Source organism: Colletotrichum karsti (assembly GCF_011947395.1).
Source record: "Colletotrichum karsti strain CkLH20 chromosome Unknown Scaffold9, whole genome shotgun sequence".
NCBI lineage: Eukaryota > Fungi > Ascomycota > Sordariomycetes > Glomerellales > Glomerellaceae > Colletotrichum > Colletotrichum karsti.
In genome coordinates, this window is record NW_024065909.1 from 69,525 (window position 1) to 83,598 (window position 14,074).

At 51.3% G+C, this 14,074-nt stretch overlaps 2 protein-coding genes across 2 annotated transcripts; one reads left to right on the forward strand and one right to left on the reverse strand.

Annotated features, from left to right (window-relative positions):
* Positions 1–6,206: 6,206 nt before the first annotated feature.
* CkaCkLH20_03570 (uncharacterized protein) lies at positions 6,207–10,704 on the forward strand (the record flags this gene model as incomplete). The annotated part of the gene is made up of 4 exons (XM_038886289.1): positions 6,207–7,229; positions 7,290–8,322; positions 10,198–10,222; positions 10,308–10,704. 4 exons carry the CDS (start codon positions 6,207–6,209, stop codon positions 10,702–10,704), a joined length of 2,478 nt encoding a protein of 825 aa, XP_038748131.1.
* Positions 10,705–12,600: 1,896 nt separating this feature from the next.
* CkaCkLH20_03571 (cell wall glycosyl hydrolase) lies at positions 12,601–13,952 on the reverse strand (the record flags this gene model as incomplete). Its single annotated transcript, XM_038886290.1, has 3 exons — positions 12,601–12,699; positions 12,756–13,720; positions 13,775–13,952. 3 exons carry the CDS (start codon positions 13,950–13,952, stop codon positions 12,601–12,603), a joined length of 1,242 nt encoding a protein of 413 aa, XP_038748132.1.
* Between the last annotated feature and the right edge of the window lie 122 nt (positions 13,953–14,074).

A 14,074-nucleotide genomic window follows, 5' to 3' on the forward strand; every position in this document is an offset into this window, starting at 1 on the left:
CGGTCGGTTGGCTTCGGCTATCGGGTGGGATGTAGAGGCGGCGAGAGGAATGGTCTCAAGGCATTAGATAATGCCAACGTTGCGACGGCCATTCCGACTCGATGAAATTCGAATTGATATCGCTTTTGTCTCTTCCTTTAGAGGCAAGGCAGCGAGTCGTTCCATGTTGTTCGAGACTGTTTTCGACTTTGCCGCCCCTGAGGCACTGCGGCTGTGATTCATTACCCTTTTCGCCGCTAATTCTCGGCGAGCTCGCGCAAACCTGCTTAATTGGCGTCTGACATTCTTCTCAATCGGCCGACTTGGAGAGGCCATCGGGCAATTCCAAAGACCAGGCTTGATCCCAGCTCAAGGCGTCTTTTTTCCGACAACGAATTCACAATAAACATCGATGAATATTCTGTCCCATAATCGTACCACTCTCTGACTTTCGGCGAAATACCGAGCGCAATGAATCTCGGCATCAAATGCACTGTGCTGGCTACCGTCGGCCAAATCTTGCCCAGCGAAATGTTGAGAAAACCTTATTCTCTCGAAGGAAGTATGCCTGCCGACCGACCGACACCCGAGCGGCGTCTCACGACCATTGGTTGCCATCATCTGAGGCATAACGGAGTTGACTCCGAATAAATGTCACCGACATCCATGCGGCCGACGTGAAGACTCCAAGACCTTGCGAATAGAAACCTCGCGACGACGAAAAGTTTCATTCAAGCAAGTTCGTTGAGATCGTGAAACTCCTGTAGCAATTACTCCCTTTCCAACTTTATCCTACATAGATCAGCCACGGCGACGCCACGTACCAAGGGCCACAGCAGCCTTCTGCCTGAAGACCTTTTCTGAAGTTGACTCATCCAGGGCCAGACCGCGAATTAGATTTTAATACATGACCATTTCAGGAAACAAGTTCACTGCAAGCCAATTCAACGCCTCCGGCGCAGGGCTTGAACTCAGTGTAGCCTCGACTTGTAGCCTCAAAGTTGAACGACGTCAACTCACGTTGAGACCTACGACCAAAAGAACCACAGGAACCACATAAAGTACCGACGATGGTTCGTAACAAGTCGAAAAGTCGCGATTGAGAACATCATCTACAGACTCGGAAATGTCTGCCTCACAGATATCGCATCAACTGCGAGAAACTGTAAGGTACTTGGTTAGGAAAAAAAAAAGGTAAAGAAAAGCGAACTTGAAATTCAAAACTGGGGACTGAGAAACTTAAATCGTTTATCAATGTTTCGAGTTCAGAAGTGTTAGAAAACGTCCAGCAACATCGGTTGCCACACCTCCTGTGGGAAACGCAAAGGTGGCAGTACGGGTGCCCAGCACTTGGCTCTGCAAGCTATACGCGCGGAAACGCATGTATATCATCAGTTCAACATGTGGTCAGGCGGAGGACTGACCATCTAGGTGAAGCAAATCACGGCCTTCTATTTCATCTCACCAGTGCATTATGACCTACGCTTTTCTAAACAACGGGGCAAGAACTACTATTTCCCTTGGTAGCTCCAAGAGAATGTCATTATTCCCAGTAAGACACTACTGCAAAACGTTCCTTCGTGGCGGGACTTTGAGCGCGCTGGAGGATCAGGCTGAGGGCTAGGAAGGCACGACAAGGCCCCCGGCCACCCCTCATATTTGATTGGGACCAAGTCATCCAGCAACATCTTATCGTCAGCTTTGCAGAGGCAATGCATCGCAGTGTGCGGTCTGCTAAGAACATAGGCACCGTCATTCGGGCGATTCGGTAGGTGAACTTGGGTCTCATGTTCCGCCCGGGCATTTTCACTCGTCTTTTACTCTGGATCTCCGTAGCATGACTTCGCTTCTACAGCAGGGACGATTGCTGTTGCTTGTTTGCTTCGCTAGCACATCCTGCTCTCGGCGGTCGATCATTGACTTATTCATCGCGTCTTCATGTGGGATTTCATTAGCATTCGCTTAAAGTCGCTATCACTGCCATACGGGATGCAACGGCCAGCATTTAAGTGAGTGTAGTTGTTGGTTCTCTTTGCGGTCTCTTGAATCTTTGAACCTGCAATGTCCCTCAAGGGCGCGGCACGCAAGTATTTATACACGAAAATGTTGCGTCCAAAGGCAGGGTCGGCCTATCTCCTTTCTTTTCCTCTAGAGATCCTGAATCACTACTCTGAGAACCAGCCGGCGCTCAGAAACAGTCATAATAGTCAAGCCTATCACCACCCTTTTCTCTGCGGCTATGGCCGTCTCCGCAATAGCCGCGCCTGCCCCAACCTCTGAGACGACCTTTTCCTTTGCGCAATGGGTAGAGGATATTATCGCCCATCCCAATACCGCTCTAACCGCAGAGGAGGCAGTTACAGCAGCTCATACAGCTAACATCGTTAGTACTACTAGCGGGCTTCATTAGAGGGCCAGATGCAATCAGCCTTCCAAGAAGGCTACTCCAGTTCCATCTACCTAACCCTCACTAATTCCCTAAACAAGAACCCTATGCTAACATAATGGTTATTATTTATAGGGAAGGGATGCTGCGGCCTATATAGAAGATCTTACTAGGAAGGGCGCCCAGGGGACTATATGCATCATTCCCCAGGAGAAGTTCATGATCCAGATGTACACCATCAGAGGCGCAAAGATTGTTGCTAGCACAAGTTTATCTATAGCCCAGGCGACAAATTAGTAAGTAACAAGCCTAGTGGCGCGGGGGTTCGGTTACGTTGAGAAACTCACCGAAATTTCTAGAGCCAAAACGTTGCTCGTACCGGAGGTCTCATCTTCGACAGTTGCTGGCAAGTCGACGACACAATCAAAGGGAGCGAGATCCTCCCCACCGACCAGGGGCATCTTCAGGTCAACATTGCCGGAATCCAGGGCTGGTGTTGATGACCGTTTCGAGCGGGATCTTGTAGTTAGATTAAACAATATGTTCGCCATTCCTGCGTACTAAGACATCCCACCTTCAACATTTCAGTTCTTTGACAGTAATATGAGTGACTGCGTTGCTTCAGTGCCTTTTTCTGCCAGAATCTTCCTACCAGATTCTAGGGTGTTATGCGGTACACCGGCTACGCCTTCAAGATGAAGCAAGAGACGAGGAGAGGCAGAGCACGCGTCATACTATGTCGACAGACCAGAAATCGATTTTCCATCATGTGTGAGGCCTACAGACGTAGCCAGACCACGGAACGATGAATAAGTGACGAGCGCTGGAGAGAAGTTGTATTGCAGAGCATCGACGCGAAAGCGTGAGAATCAGATGGCTACACTATCTTAGAAATCTCCACCATGTCACGGTATACATCATTCTCGCTTTTGCAGCCGAACCATCAAGGAAGGGATGCTGTGTTTGATATTGAGCGACGAGATATGAAATTGTAGGGCGAATCACTACGGTCGTCCTAGCGGACCACAACGAGGATCATCCATTGGAAGGCGGGAAGATTTGGCTGTGTTGAGGCTCAGTGATCAGGGAGGCCCATTTCCGGTGCTGCTATCGGCAGGCGCTTGCCCAATGTGCCTCACTGATGGATGCTAGCAGGCAGCTGGTTGGTTGCTTCGGTTTGTAACGAGTGATTCTAGTTGCCACGGCTGATGCCTTCGTGGAGTTGCTACTCACAACTACCTTACTGCAAACTTCGATTTGGACCTTGCTAGCTAAGGCTGTTGCTATAAGTACTAGTCATCTATAGCATAGTTAATAGATAGATGCTCTATAGTTACTACCTTTCTACTGCTTCTTAGTGTAGGTTAGAGGTGATATTGATACCTTATTTTACTGATTTATATAGTAGATAGATACAAGAGCTGTGAGAACTGCAGGCCACGCAGCAAACCAAACAGTACACTTCCACTACTCGCCATTATATCGTCAGACCTTTCTGTCTTCTTGCTCGAGCCTTTGGAGGCGTGACCTAAGATGTAAGATTACGTGCCAGAAGAATCAATATCGGTTATACCAAGGTATAATCCCGCGAGCATGAGATCAACCGGGTCCTGCGTCTTGAACTTGTTACATGTATGTTCATACCAATCTCTCATTCAGACTCCAGTCGCAACTGGAGCTCTTGATTAAGTAGAAGTCATTGGAATCTTGACCGGCGTCCGCCAAGTTCCCGGTTTCTTGCAATTCCTCGGGGCTTCTCGCCATGGTTGGCAAGAACTGCGTCTGGAAGTCGGCGCTAGGATAATCACAGCCGGCGTTTTCGAAAACCCGGGACCTTGCAGCGGCCGAGCGTGAGACGTGTGACGCGTCCCTTTAAGCGGCGAGAACGACACAGAAACAACGGCGAGTGACTGCCCTAAGCCTGCGGATCTCTCCTCTTTGTGGTTGTGACCCCAATAGGAGAATATTCTGAATTCCCGCCGAGAGCGCGATCTCCGCGCAATCGGGCGAGACTGTCTACTCTTGGCAGATTCAGCTAGCCACAGGCCCAGGCACGTAGAGCCATCTGATCCCCCACGCGTCTGGAGGGCGGTTGAGGTGATGTTCAGCGTGGCGCTCTATGCATGTGCAGGGTCTGTCTATGGCTCCACATGGCCCATTACCGGGCCGCTCCCGCCGGGTATCCTGCATCTTTCCCCCACACCCAATCCTAAGCATGAACCCATCAGGTCGATCGAGCCCCCCAGGAGGTCAAATCTGGCTGATGATGCTTGACTACCTTGCCGGTAATCAGCCCTCGTGCATGCTTGTGGCTGGCTGGATCTGCAGACGACATTCGATTCCGCTCCCCGACATTGCTCCACATTTCATTGTCAAGCATACTGCGGCATTGTGGCATCGATGCGGAGCTCAGCTTGCCATCTAGAGTAACGACAGGAAATACCAGTGAGTCATTTGGCCAGTCGATCGACGGTGCTCGAGAGCATATCTCATTGCTGCCCTGCCTCCTTGTCGTCGGGTTTCCTGTTCAAGGCAGGCGTCCATGAATACTTTTAGTGTGTGCAGAGACGCTTAACAAGCCTCAGGATTGACACATCCAGTATACGCCGTGGTTCTGATACTTCTCAGAATGGAGTCAAGGCGCAGCATTGATCAAGGAAGAAATCGAAACCGCCTCGGACTCAGGCGTTAGATATCTTGGTGTTTTAAACGGAGTAATCAGCAATAAAGTATCAAGGCTAGATCATACTACGCTTTTCTGTTTTCATATACTTGAAAGGGGTTTCTCTTTATGGACGTACATTAAAACATATCAATGACAATAACTAAGGCTAATTATTGATTCAACCACTTATCTAAGACTCTCAGGTTCCCAAGGCCATACTGGTATATTATCATCAAGCCAGGACCACTCACACAGATATCTCCCTAAGGCCTGGGGGGCAAGGGGTCTCAGGATGTGTCCATCCTCCACCTCCATCTTTATCCTCCAGAAACCCCTCTTTTCAGTCCGACGGTTTACAGCTCCAATATCAGCTTCTCCCAAGCATTAAGTAGTGTAACGTGATTATCACAGACATTGGGCCTCATGCAGACCTCCAAGAAAAAGCGGTAAGCAGCAAGCCGCAGCGGGGGGTAATAGTCACATGGTTGCTTACGGCCGGCATTCCTAAAGACCAGGTACAAGTACAGGTCCCGGGCATAGATTCAGCTATATAATTTGAGTGTAGCTATCCGTTGCAAGTTGTCTCGAGTCGGTATCGCATCAGTCACATACCACACAAAAGAAGACAGCTGCAGCTGTCGGGCATTAGTTGGTGTTCTGCCATGCGCGGGTTGTTATATCTGGAAGTGATCAGCGGGGCACAGTTTGCGGCTGATAAGGTGAGCACATGTAAATCCTTTCGCATTACCGCTTGCTCCGTGATGCTCAGTTTCTATCAGCACATCCACACCGGCAATCACCAAACGGTGCCCTCGACCCATCTTGTCTATACGTCATGTACCTACGTGTTCCTTCGGAGGCTCCAAGTTGCTGGCGATAGGCGCACGAGAACATCCCGGTGGGTGTCCTTTCGTCTGCGCCTATATGCCTCTAAAGGGGCAAAAAAGAAAAAAAGAAAAAGAAAATACACAAAAATGCATATCAAATGATTCCCACTTATCTATTGATTGCTATTAAACACGATTATTCGGATATAAACGTCAAGATACCAGGGTTATGGAATATGCTCTCCTTTATATGTACCTTATGGCACAAGTTGTCAAGTACTTAATCTGCGCGTCCGCCCATTCGTGATCCTTCACTTTGTCTCACTCTTCAACTCATCGCCCCACTAGTCTGCCCAGTAGCCACAAGCCCTCGTATAGATACCTACGCTCAGGGCCGAACACCACGGTGAAGGAATCCAACCAAGGCCGGAAATCAGCGTTATTGATAGGCATCAACGAATACACCTGCCAAGGGCTGGCCGACCTGCGCGGCTGCCTCTCCGATGTGGCTACCACCGAGAAATTCCTCACTGAAGTTGCAGGCATCTCCAACATTAACAAGCTCACCTCCCCGCGGGATCCATCCAACGACCTCCTCCCAACCTTGGACAACATCGTGTCAGAGTTCGAGACCCTCGCCCGCGGCGCCCAGCCCGGCGACTTCATCTACATTCACTACTCGGGCCACGGCTCCCGCCTGAACACCGCCTTCCGAGACCTCAAGGGCGAGCACGTGGCCCTTGACGAGTGCCTGGTCCTTGCCCGCAGCGACGGCATGGTCGAATGCCTCCGTGATGTCGAAGTTGCGTTTTTGTTGAAGCAGATAGCCGACAAGGGCGCGACGGTCACCTTCGTGCTCGACTGTTGCCACTCAGGCGGAGCCACGCGGAGCGACGACGGGGTGCGGGGGTCCAACGAGATCCCGAACCAGTTCTTTGCCGATTCGATCCGGAAGCGCATCCAGTCTGCGAAGGATCTAGGAGATGCCTGGAGCCTGCCCCGGAACGTCGGGAACGACGGGGGCCGCAGCGCGAGCGTGGTGCAGCACTGGATGACGGCGTCCAAGGGGATCAACTTTTTCGCTGCGTGTGATCCGCTGCAAAAGGCAAAGGAGGTACCGGTTGAGGCGACGGTGCGGAAAGGGCTGTTCACGGAGTGCCTCGCCAGCGTCCTTAACGCGCAAAACGGAGGGGCAGATCAGCTCAGCTGCGATGCCGTGTCCAACCTCGTCGCGCACACGCTCGAGACACGCCAGCGGAACGATACGCGGGAGAAGCAGGACGCGGTGTTTGGCGGCCAGGGCGACTGCCTCTTCTTTGGTGTTGAGAGCGTGGTGCAGCCCGCCGTGGTCGTCACCAGCGTCGAGACGTTGGTGGGCAGCAAGAACATCTAGGTGAGACTGACTGCCGGCGTGGCACACGGCGTGTACAAGCGTGATGTCTTCGCCATCTATCCCATCGGCAGAACGTTGGCCAGCCTTGCTGACTACACGGCGCCGCTGGCCACCTGTATGGTGACTTCTGTGGAGAGCGTCACCTGTGAAGCGCACACTCAACCGAGCCCTGCCAACCTCGAGCAGGTCCAGCGCGACTGCGTGGCCGTTAGTCTGCGCAGCATCTTGGAGGACCACGTCCTGCGGCGCAAGGGGCTCTGGGTTTCGGCTGAGGACGACAGCACGGAGCCAGTAGTCCAGAAAGTCCGGGACTATATTAGCCGCGAGAGCAAGCTTGTCCAGCTCAAAGACGCCGGCGAGGCCTTTTTCCGCGTGCTGGTGCGAAAAGATGACAACTTCACCATTTCCTTCGTCCCAAACCAATCCGAGGCCGAGGTCGGAATCACAGGAAAGCCTGAAGACGTGCTATCCCACCTAGAACACCTCACAATTTTCTACAACCTCTTCGACCTGGCCAAAAACAACGCAACGCAGCAAGGACTAACAGTCAGTAAAATCGGCTACCTCGACAAGGGCGTCAGACCCCCCAATCCGCATGGTTCCGGACTCAACGAACCCTACTACCCACCGACGGACCTCAAACCCGTTCCGCTGGACTCAGTCGACATTCTGGCAGGCCAAAGTCTAGGTATCGAGGTGCGAAACAAGTCGATGGACAGCGTGTACGTCGAGTTCCTGGACCTGGAGCCGTCGTGGCGTGTGATGTGGACGTTTCCCAGGCCGCGGGCCTCGCTCATCCTGACGCCGCCTAACGCGGCGACGCGCTTTTTCATCACGATGGGGCCGTCAGAGAAGGTGCGCGACGCTACCCAGCCCGACACGTTCGACCGGTTTGTCGTGCTGGCGACGACGAGGAACGGCGTTAATTTTCCTGATGAAGTCCTTCCGATGCTGGGCCAGAGAGAGGGGACGCCGGCTGTCCTGAGGCCTCAAGATGGGGATGATGGGAGGGCCGGGTATGGTTTGGACCAGCCGGGATGGTATGTGCAACAGCTGGATGTGCGGGTGATTGGTGAGTAGGGAGTCTACTCAATCCAGCATCAAGATGCCGCAGATGATGTTTCTACGTATGATTCTATACTATATAACCGGGTATATGCTTAGACATAATATGTTAAAAAAACGATATGGGTAAAAGCGTATGGCTGTTGATGAGGGTGAAAACAAAAGTGACAAAAGCAGCATCTCAGCTAATTAGGAGATTATGTAACTACCTGAGACCAGTCTTATTCGAGTAGAACCTAGTTATCTCGAGATGTTTTGATGAATACCTCTCCCGAGAGCTAGCATAGAATTGCCAACGCCCGCCCTTGGCGACATGCTCCCCAGTGCTGACTCGAAAGATGGAGTTCGTACTCTTGAAAGAACAGAGCTCGGGCTGACGCGAAGCGGGGAAGCATTCGTAACGGGATCCGTTCTGGTCTCACTCGACCTCAACCGTTGAGATGTGTGCTACCAAGTCCTGGTTGCATGAACGGGCCGCTGCCGCGGGTACTAACTGTGCAAACGCCGGACGATCACGACGGGGGCCAGGGGTCGGCACGCGTTGGAGTTAGAGCATGCACTCCATATGAAATCGTACCTTATTCGAACCCCAGCATTTGGTGGCGTTGACGCTATTGGTTCGTTGCATATCAGATACGTGCCTAGGCATATCAAGTTAAAAGCTGTACAGGCCTCCTCTTTGGAAACCCTGCCCCAAGATATATCTTTTCGGATTCCCGCAGGAGTTCAGCTCACCACAAAACGTGACGGCAAATTGTTTCTGTGTCAACAATCTACAACAGCTCACCCTTTTCCTGTGGCATCTCGGACACGCGCCTTGGATAATGTCTGGAGGCGTTGCAGTCTTGTTGAGGCCTGGGACCTGAAAGTGACTATCTCATTCCCGACGTACATCTGCCTAACCCAGGTCCTATATCTGCGTAACCTTCAATGCGCATCTGCCTGAGTAAGTGTTCCGTGGAGTACAGAGATCACATTGCTAGCTTTCCTGCGGCGATTGCCAGTTCTGTTCCGTTGATCTCTTTACTAGTTTAGAATCAATCGCATGGTCAGTGGGTCAAAGAGGTTTCACTCACATGTTGCGCTGCAGTATTGCAGCGATAGTCTGCTTGGAATGGTCTAGGTCTTGCGTAACAGCCGAGCTGAGATGCAAGACACACATACCTCAAGTCATACAAAGCGGGCGGGATAGATAGGAGTTATGTCGAGATGGTCTAATCGTAGTGTATCGCCGTGTAACCCCTGTGTACCCGGCGATGAAGTGGGAGAGGAGCTTCGGAGTAATGGCGAGCTGTTGTAGCTCACACCGTTGACAGCACCGCTGGCAGTGTCTCAGTCGTGGAGCCTGTTGGATGATTTGGTCGCTGTCTCCAAACATGAAGGCATGAAGATAATAGGCTCTATGACGTCGTCGGCCAGGCCGAACTTGGTATATCTAGTTGCGTCTCCGGCCGTGCGTTCTTCTCAAAGCAATCAACACCTGTTCAGTCTTACCTACCCTCTAGCCATCCAGGATATCGGCAATGTGCTCCCTAGGGAACTTATCTATCGCTCCTGGGGTAATACAGACGAGGAGGTTAACTACTACACCTACATAGAGCTAGCCGACTTCCACTAGATTGACGTCAAGACTTTCTTCAAGTTAAACCCAGAGATCAACAACGACTACAGCAACATTCAGCCCAATACTAAATATTGCACCGATAGCTATAAGAGAAGTCCCGCCCTAGTTTATTAGACGTAAGTATACCTTTTTGGGTAATAATACTAAAGAGATTAGTCTCATCAGGGATAGAACCACTACGAAACAAAGACAGCCACTGCGGTCCCCAGTTCGGGAATACATCGTACGCCTACTCTAACTCTCCTTACTGCAACGCAGAGACCTGGACGTGTGGCATGACGCTGTAAGCAACATACCCGGAATAATAGGATTATTCTCCCACTATCCTTCCACTCGCTTGTATGGCTGAGAGACTGACTGTGAACAAGCGAGGACTGCGCTGACGGTACTTGTTATGAGGGCATCTGCCCCGGCCACACCGTCTACACCACCGACGGGAAGTGCAGCCTGGCACATGGAATGCAGCAGTGTGCCGGTAAGTGGGGAGACTGTTGCAACATGGACGGCGAGTGCGGCACCGGCACCGACTTCTGCGGCCTGGGCAAATGTCAACTCGGCAACTGCACCACCTCAGCGCTCCCGCCGCAAGGCACCTCGATGCCGGTGTTCTCTTTTAACTTCCCGCCGGGAATCCCCGGCACACCTACGACGGCGACCGCAATGGCTACAGGCACGACGAGCACGTGCCGCCAGAACATCTACGTCATCCGCGGCCTCTTCAGTCTGTACGGGGCACGAGAGCTGAGGGAGTGTCGGACAACTTGATGGGTCTCTGCTCATAGAGCTGGTATTTCAATTATTGTCCAGCGGATATCTGTGTTTGTACAGGGCGGCTACTGGCCCTGCGGCCGAGCCTGCGGCGATCCCGGAGTTGACTGATCGCCACGGCTGCCCGGATGACAATGTTGTCGGAGGTCCGGATAATGCCTACTATGCGGATCTGTGAGAGTTTACATGCAGCCATGGCTATTGCTCTCAAGGAGCCTGCAAATACTACTCAGAAGGCTTACACAAAGCTTTTGATCCGTTCACTATGAGACCTATGTGCACGCTGAGGGTAAGACTGGGGTAATGGGTTTGGAAAGAATCACAGGAATATCCCGAGAATATCAAGGCAGACATTTTTGACTTGATGAATTCATTCATTCAGCGGTGTCAATTTGCTGATATCTATACACGTTTACCCTGTTTTGTATGCACTGGACCTTCTTTGGTTCATAATAATGCGTGGTTATATACATGATTGGCGCCCATCTTGTCACATAGACGAGGAAGAAGACATGCTACCATGTGCATCTATTTGCATGGCTGAATCACCCTAATAAATCTATGAAGCCATACTCCCCCCTCTTCCCAAATCCCACCAGCAGCCAGGTTCTGCCCTACTGCAAGTCCTAAGGCAGCAGGTGCTTGGGCATAGTGTCCAGGTTGGGGATATATATGCCCTTATAGTTGGGAGGTTCCCATGCCACTTTTGAGGAACTTAAAGCTTTGCAGCTACCTTCTGCCATACCTCCCTTTTCTTTTTCAAAGTTTCGTGACTGAAGCAACGAGATGGGATATACAAGGCAAGGCGTGATGGTTGTTTTCAGCCCTTGAGGGACAATTATTCCATCGCCGACTTTCTGCGTGTTGTTTCGCTTGATCGTGCAGGATGTGGCTGTGATGATCGAGGATGGCTCTGCTGAAGAAACCGGCGAAAGCGTCAATGGCAGCGATGGTGGTATTTTCACAGAGTTGAAATATTTGATGATGGTTCTGCTTTTGGAAAAACATACATTGAAAGGGTAAGGATCTTGGCCATAAAATGATACAGGCCAGGGTGGAGTATTCCATTGAAAAGACAGTCTCTCTCTGAGAAGTTCAGTACGATCATTCAGTGTCTAGCCTAGGAGATAGTCCATTAACAGCTTCTATACTAGTACCTTGAGGTAAATTATTACTTACTCGCCAGTTATTATGAGGACATCAATCGCGTGACATAGGTGCTGTTAACATCTCATGATATGCTGTATGATACGAAGATATTTCCCACAATACAGTGCTGCCCCGTTTGTCGCAGGATCGTCAATGACAAGAACCTGAAGGGAGCTGGAAGCCTTGTATCGATAGACAGGACTCACCACACTAAATATGTGCCGACCTACCTTTTCTTTCTGTGAGAGAGTTGGTATCATCGAATGCAATTCCAAGTTCACGATACGTACAATGACTGGGCCCGAACCAGCCCATCCTGCGGGCTTCCCGACACCAAACCTGCAGAGAACCTATAGCTTCTAGCCAGTCAACACGAAACATTGAAGCTGAATGGCTGAACGGCTAAACTGATAATATCAAATTTCTTTCTGCCCATTGGGGCAACTCCTCTGTCTGTGGGTTATCAGCCAGTGCTGTCGGCCAGTCCTTATGTGACTTCAGGGGAACACGCATCCTTCTGTTATTTTCCTGGGCCCAGTGGGTCATATGTTGACATCAAATGCGAGTAGGTATGCCTTTCGTTTGCGACAGATAGTGTTAAGTTCATTAATGGTCACCGTACAGGTAGATCATAAGGATTAGCCATCGATCGCGCCCGCCCTTCATTGAAACAATGAGTGTATACACAGTCTTCTACATGGAAAGCAGCAACATCCACTAGATATACATGTCATTGTGCTTCAGTTACTTCTGTTCTAAGTACAGCTCATACTCGTAACTGGAAAACAGGAACGGAGCAGTTCCCTTCAAGTCGTTCTCAAACAAGGGCATTGATGCATAGTACTACATTGATCGTTAGCGTTTGCGTTGAGAACACAGACTTTGGGCTGCTATCTTACCTCAAAAGTTCCGTTTGAGCTGAGACTGCCGGTCTGAACAGTCCAACCATAGGTGAGGGCATTGTCGCTCTTGCGAACTGAAGCGAACGTGTCCGTCATCAGCTTGTACCCGCTCAAGGCAGATTTCAGATACTTGTCTCCCTTGATATAGCCAAGACGCAGGCTCTTCAGCAGTCCGTAAACAAACATCGACGAGCCGGAGCTCTCGATGTAGTTACCCCACTGACCCTCAGTCCCAGGAGTCATGACCAACCACCAGCCCTTGGTCTTCTTGTCTTGAGCGTCAACAATGGCGTCGGATACGGACTGGAGATACTTGATCAGGCGCTCGCGACCAGGGTGGTCCTCCGGGAATAGCTCCAGGGTGTCCACGAGAGCCATGATGTACCAGCCGACGGCACGGCCCCACACGTGTGGGGAGGCGCCCGTCTCCGGGCTCGCCCAGATGGCTTTCTTGCTCCAGTCGAAACCGTGAAGGGGCAGGCCGTTGGTCCGCTCACGCTCGGAGATGGTTCCGGCGTCGATCAGATCGAATTGGAGGGCGATGTCGTCCCATGCGGTGGAGTTGTCGGCCTCGAATTCGCGGGTCCAGCGGGCGTAGAAGACGTCCAGCATGTAAATGCCGTCTAGCCACATCTGGTCGATGTAGACGGGGTAGCGGTGGTAGAAGCCACCGTCCGGGGTGCGCCCGGTGCGGTCGATTTGGTTACGCAGCGTCTGGGCGGCCGTCTTGTAAATCTCATTACCCGTGAAGGCGTATAGATCCAAGAACGTGTGGCCGAATCGGATGTCGTCGATGGAGTTGCTGTTGTTGTACAGCAGGATCTCGCCGTCCCACGCCGGGTAGAGGATCAAGTCGGCATAATGCTCCACGTAGTTGCGGTACTTCTCATCACCGGTCCTGTTGTAGGCCAGAAGGACACCGGAGTAGAAAGCCGAGACGGTGTAAGCAAACGTCGGCTCAACTTTTTCTGGGGTTAGCAATGCGGGAGTTGTGTCTCAGGCGTCCGTTGGCTTACCGCCATGCTTGATTTGCGAATCAGCCATCCATGTGAGATAACGGTCTTCTCCCTTGAACTTTCCAGGCTTAATCTTATCCTCAGGGGCTATGGTGAACCATCCATTAGGCAGAGAGATAGAGGCTGAAGAGACGGCAGCGCTGGCGAGCACGCCGGCGGTGAGACCGAGGAACTTCATGTTAGATATGCGATATCAAGCACACCACGCTCACTATTTCCTGGAAGCTGGAGAGAAAGGTGGAAGTTCGGCTGTAACATTATGATGAATGTTTGCAGGTATTTATACATCACATTCTCTAT